The 6743-nt window shown below is 40.0% G+C and overlaps 1 protein-coding gene across 1 annotated transcript; it reads right to left on the minus strand.

The window, feature by feature from the left end:
- Positions 1–1336: 1336 nt before the first annotated feature.
- On the minus strand, positions 1337–5960 carry LOC135598902 (uncharacterized). The gene is made up of 2 exons (XM_065093369.1): positions 5257–5960; positions 1337–1540 (listed from the first exon to the last, which is right to left on the minus strand). The coding sequence occupies exon 1, from the start codon at positions 5855–5857 to the stop codon at positions 5291–5293; it is 567 nt and encodes a 188-aa protein (XP_064949441.1). The 5' UTR covers positions 5858–5960; the 3' UTR covers positions 1337–1540; positions 5257–5290.
- Between the last annotated feature and the right edge of the window lie 783 nt (positions 5961–6743).

The raw sequence follows: 6743 nt of genomic DNA on the forward strand, positions 1-6743 counted from the left end.
AGGTAAACTCGTTATGGTGGAAGCGCAGGGCAAAATGTACCTACGGCACGTGAGTCGGGAAACTCGACCCATGCTAAAATAAATTCGCTACGGCGGAGGCTCAGGGAAAAATGTGCTCGAGGTGCGTGAGTCAAGAAACCCGACTCACGCTAAAATAAATCCGCCACGATAAAGACCCAGGGCGAAATGTGCTTGAGTCGAGAAACCCGACCCGTGCTAATATAAATCTGCTATAGCGGAGGCATATGATCCAATGTGCTCGAAGTGTGAGTCGGGAAACTCAACCCACGCTAAGATAAATCCGCTACGGCAGAAGCGTAAGGCTAAATATGCCCAAGGCGTGTGAGTTGGGAAACTCAACCTGTGCCAATATAAACCTACTACGACGGAGGCGTAAGGCTAGATAAGCCCAATGCGTGGGTCATGAAACTCAACCCATGCTAAGATAAATTCGCTATGGCAGAAGCGTAAGACAAAATGTGCTCAAGATATATGAGTAAGAGAAAACCGACCCATGCCTACATGTGTCTCCTTCACACTATAGAGGAATAGGTTAACGATAAGTTTGTTAGGTGAATTGAACGCCGCACTCCGGACCCCTCTAACTAAAGCCTCGAAGCATGCCTTCGAGAGAGATGGATAAATGATAAGGAATATATTAACGACTAATCATCGTTCGACACCTATCACCACATAAAGGTTGGCATGGAAGGAAACAATCCCAATCACCCTCAATCTATCCGCCCTCGTGGACAACAATCCAAGAGAGACCATCTACTTGTCTCCCTCTTATCACCCACGTGAACAAAACATCAAAGAGGGACATTAGGACAATTGTAAACTAAAAGGGGGACATTAGGACAATTGTAAACTATCCACTCCATAGACCCGGTATAAAAGCCAACCCCTGATGTCATGCTAAGGGACTCTTTTTTTCGAGAAAAACCCATATCCAAAAATGACCTCGGACTAAATTAAACATCAAATACATCAGATTAGAAAACTTCTCCCAACATTAATTTTCATGCAAACAACACCTGAAGGGCACGACTCACCTATCTCGAGACCACCTCAAAGCCACTTTGTAATCACTTCGAATACTCATATGCTTTCGAGTTTGCACCACATCGAATTGATTAGAACGGCAACAATAATTTTGTCTAACCAGTTTGATGTTTTAGATGGCATTTGTTATGGTTTCAGAAGCCTATACTACATGATCTTGGCATGCAAGCAACGGATACATTAGCATACGAGTTGACATAAAGCTAAAGATACTATTGATTGCTCACAGAGATACTATCAAACATCCAAAGAATTGTGCGCACATTACTGGTTGTCAAAATTTGTGATTTCACCAAACACAGCAATCACCGGTATCATCTATTTAACCCCAAAAGATCCATGACTCATAATTGAAATACTAATGCAAATGATTGATTGTTGTACACAGCAAAGTTCTCTGGTCAAAATTAATACATGAACTTCATGTCGGTTCACCATCACAGAAGTGAGTGATTCTTGATATAACCAACAGTTCCTGCAAGTTGGATGAATAACCATCAGCATTACTGTTTAATATGAAAACAGAGTCACGCTAACAAGTTAATCCAGTAGGGAAAACAAGGCAAAGATAAATCCATAAGATGCATCACAATGGAACATTTGTTGTATATGATTTCACATAAGTGAGATCCATAAGCACAGATTTCATATCTTTAACTCAAATGAGGGCCAGTGATGCATGCAAAATCTAATTTACTTCTCATTTGTTGCATATGTTCATGGTGATGTAGTTATTGCTCATGCTATCATCAGATCCAAAGAGTTTATAACTTGCAATGGCTGTAGGTCACCATCCATCGGGATGTTGATTGGTCATTTGTGGTTGTCAGCAGACACCGTGGCCACTCCGGCCATGCCAAAACACAGCTAGCTACCTCTTTCCCGGAAGACGATAAGAAGCAAGTCCACTGGGTTGCCTTTGTAGTTAAATAATGTTTCTTATGGTTATCCTCCAAAGCACACAAATATTCAATAGTGCAGATTTTTTTCCATAAACTCAGAACGTGCATTCATCAAAATTTTAAATTAAATTAACCCACCATAACCTTGTTGAGAGAATGACCATAATGTATGAAAGTAGAATTCCTTGTATTCTCATTTGAGAATGAAAAGAAGGATTTTTGACTTGGGAGAGTTCAGAAAAAAAAAAAGATTTTTTGACTTGCCTTTTTCATTTTTCCCTTATAAAAATAACTCAATCAAAATAAAATTATTAATCTACAAGAACGGAATGTTTGTTATGTTTAATATCTTATATCTCTCCAGACAGCCATCCACATGTAAAACTCCAAATTTACTAGCCGTGACATTATGTTGAATTCATAGCCTATCACAATTTAACTGCAACTCATTTCCATAGCTAGAAAGCACACTGTCCGCCAAAAGCTCCAAACTTAACTACAAAATGCATCAATCATGGTTCCATCTCAATTCAAGATGGCTAGATGAAAATCTAGAAGACCTCATCTATAACCATTTCAAGAAGTTGGAGATGATAGATAAACAGGCCCGAAATATGATCAAGAATCACCGATCAACTAAAGAATTAAATCAACCCAAGCTAATCAAGTCACCTTAGATTTGAGGCTAAAATTGGATCTACTACTTCATCAAGTCGATTAAAATAATAGAAAACTCACATTAAATCTAAGCATTTAGATTCAATGGCACACATTAGAATATGCAAAAACAGGTAAATTGGAACTGCCTTAGGTCTTGACAAGATTCAACCCAATCATTTTGATCCAACTGATTTAATCTGACATGCAGATTAACTAATACTCAATTAAGCCATACATATTATAATAGCTTAAAAAAGATACAAACTCCTAAAATGACACAAGGTAATTTTACTCAAAATAGATCTCACATGATAAAAACACAACAATGAATAAAATGTTACAAATTAGTCACAAGAAAATATGAAGAAATACTTCACCTTCATAAATAAGCCCTTAGTCCACTTGTTGACCCAAGGAGATGTGGTTAGAGTAAACTAGGTCTAATTAAATTCAGCTCAGATTCGACCATCAGTTCATATCCTGCTTAAACTGGGATTTTCCAAATCTACCCATATTTGGATGAACAAATCAGGATATAGACATAACCTGGGTGCAACTAATTAATAATTCATCCATATGAAAATTTGGGTTTACTAAAGGACATACAGCCTATGGAATAGGAATAATCACTGGCTGTGTAACGGTCTTGGGGATGAAAAGAAATAGTGACTGTTTTACTTTGTGGCAGATCGGATCATTCCAACCAGTGCAGGACTTCTCCTAACTTTGATCTTCTATTACTAATTATCATCCTCTCATCTCTAATTCGTAAGTGGTAACTATTGCTGCAACTTCTTAGAAAGTCCACTAATCTTCTGTTTTTTCTCATCAATGGAATAAAAAACATTTTTGTCCTTGCTGCACAAGATCTGTAGAACATCATCTTAAATATGTTTCTTCATATCAGGCTTCAAAACCATTGATAAATGATACCAACATAAATGACTCAAATATGGATTCAGCTAAGCCAAAAGAACATGTAACAAACTGGCCAGTGGAAGATCATGAATATTTGGTTTCTTATAAGTACAGGTTTTTGGAAGAACAAGACTAGACTCACTCTCTAGCCATTGTTACTAAAAGAATCACATAAGCATTGGTGCTTTTCTAACTACCATTGTGTGTTCAGATAATGATTTAGTGCCAAATTTAAACTAAGCAAAAACTATATCAAGCAACGGTTATATTTGAGATTTTAAACAAATGATACCCATACAAATGTTATCAAACTAGTGTGTATCAACCAGCATGGTATTGTATGCCTTGATACGCCATTAAAAAATGCCGAGATAATAATTTGACATAGCACAACCAGTCAACAAACCATTATTCTGGCATAATCAAATAGTATAGCACTCATTACTGTGGTCAATATATTGTGGTATTCAAAGTCATGGTTATATCCATTCATCAAAAAACTAGTCAACGACCATTAATTAGTGCTTGCATTATAGTTTTTGACTCAACTCCATCAACCACCTACACTGTGGGACATTCAAATTTATGGAACTTTCACAAATCTTTTAAGACCTCCTCTTTACATATAGTGTACTGCATTATCTCAAAAATTTCATAAAAAGTTATATACTATTGAATTACAAATTGAGACAAACTATCCATTGATTAACAATTAGTTATCTAATATTGGTTAATTTCAATAGTCCAAAGACATTCCTACACCATTCCATTTTTATTTATTCAAATTTAAAACCTAACTATCAAACCATCCTCATCCTCCATGTCAACCCCGCCGCTATTCCACAACCACGTCAAGCCACCATCAGCAACTCAACACTATAGTGAACTCCAGTAACACTGCTGCCACCACCGCAACGGCCTCTTCCGCAAGGTTCCATTACCTTTGCGTCCAGCAACACTCCTGACCATCTAACAAAGAAACTATCTTCTTCATTCACAGGTCTTAGAAGATAATGCTACTGGACATGCTCACTTTCATAATTCAAAATCATATTATTCTTGTTTGTCTTTCAAACTTCTAAAAATAGAAAATCACATCCTCAAATCATTGTGCTTTCAATCAGGCCTATTACTGACAGTTGATTTCCAAATACCAAGATCAATTAAATATCTCCCATGTCAAGATGATCATCTCATGGCATCCACTACAACACTTTATTCATTTCCTATAATACTAATTTGAGAACATCTCAATTACTTAAATATTATTTTTTCTAATTCCTGATTAAATTCCTCATTTCAAACCTAGTCTCTTTTCTTCCTTGTTGATTGAATCACACCACCTATTTTGCCCTCCTTTTCTTTGCAGTAGTTGGCTATAAGACCTATCTCTAAGGTTATTCTTAGAGGTTCAAAAAACAAAAAAGATAAAAAACAGATAGATAGTAGCATATCCTCCTACACCTCTTATTCAACCATTCTCTGTTCATGACCTGTGAACATAAATACATAGTGAACATGCTAAAAGCGTTATCCCGATTAACGCTCTACAGCTTCACAAGTATCCCAAACCTCTTTTTACCCTGATCGTTCCCCGTATTAGTCCTTTTTATCTAATTATTCCTAGATATTACCACTTAACAAGAACAGCAACAACACTGATAATAATAACGACGAGGTAGATGACAGAAGGAAAAAGAGGTGTAGTGACCTATTTGTTTGTTCCAGGTTGCTACACAATCAGATCAGAGATCGTCCTCATTCCGTAGGTATTCCCCAGCGTCGGCCTGGCGGTTGACTACAATGGCATCGGCGTGGGCCTTGCGACAGTCCTGGGTGGAGCGGGCAGCGACCCCGAAGCCGAGAGGGAGGTCGGACATAGAAAAGACGACGACGCCGTCACCGGGGCTGACGCCCTCCGTGATGCGGGCAAGGCCAGATTTGAGAACCGGATTGCCATAGAGGAAGGACATCTCGGCGGTGGGCTTGAGCCAGACCTTACGCCGAGCGTGGGCAGCGAGCAGGTCGAGGGACTGGACGGTGAGGCGAAAGGAGCCGCCCTTTGTGAACTTGCCGAGGCAGGTGCCGAGGGAGACGAGGCGGTCGCGGGCGACGTTAGTGGCGCGGCGGACCAACGACTCGGAGGCGTAGTAGACACGGTTCTTGTGGAGGCGAAGGCAGTAGCGGCCAGGATCGTCGCCGGCAGGCCCTTCCACGGCGGGGCGCTCCACCATGACCTTCAGGTTTGGCCCCGTGAACTTGAACAACTTCTCGAAGACGGCCGCCGTCTCCTTCTCGTCCAAAGGCCGCATTTTCGAGCCTCTCTCTGACCTCTTTAGGGTTTTTGGGTGGAGAAGAGCAAACCCGCTAGTTTAATAGGACCGGATTGGTGCTGTGTGCCCTCTTTAGGGCTGCGGGATGGAGAAGACCAAAAACATGGGTTTTATAGGACCGGGTTGCGGTTGGTGGGTTTAGGTCTGGGCCGGACCAGCTTACGTATGACATCTATTTTGGCTATGTGGTTTTAGCTAACCATAGCCAAGTTTATGTCTAATGGTATAATGGCTATGATTGGTTAAGTGTTGTACAACCGAATTTTCTTCCAATTATCGAGTTATTGTTGAATATTATATTTTTGATGATGAAACCAATTGACAGTGCTTATGATTTGATCAGCGTTTTGAGTGACGTAGGATGCTTCGATTAGAATGAGATAATTAAAGCAGGAAGAATCATGTTAGGCCGGAGGAAAACATGTCAGAAGATTGGATATCAGGCCGGAGGATCGGTCGATGTATCGACAGAATGCTTCAGGCCATGGATTCGGATATCGGGCCAAGAAGAGCAGATATTACGCCAAGGATATCGGAGTTGCAGAGTCAATTGGCCGATTGGGCAATAGGCTGCAAGAGAGGACGATGCGCCGAAGAATCGGATGAAGCGTTGATGGACCAATGACATACCGGACAACATGATTCAAGCTTAGTAATAATTGTCTAGATCGAAGTATGTTTTTACATGTGCAGGATTAACTACGATAGAAAGGTATAAAGCAAAATGAAGTCCTGGAGTCAAGAACGCGATTTCGTTGGGAGTTTAAGAGTTCGTCGGAAGTTCGGACGTTCATTGGAAGTTTTGTAGCAACCAGCCAAGAAGTCTCGGAGCTTGCTAGAGAAGCTCACCGGAACTCGCCAAGAA

The sequence above is a fragment of the Musa acuminata genome, chromosome BXJ2-1, assembly GCF_036884655.1.
Source record: "Musa acuminata AAA Group cultivar baxijiao chromosome BXJ2-1, Cavendish_Baxijiao_AAA, whole genome shotgun sequence".
In the NCBI taxonomy this organism is placed as follows: domain Eukaryota; kingdom Viridiplantae; phylum Streptophyta; class Magnoliopsida; order Zingiberales; family Musaceae; genus Musa; species Musa acuminata.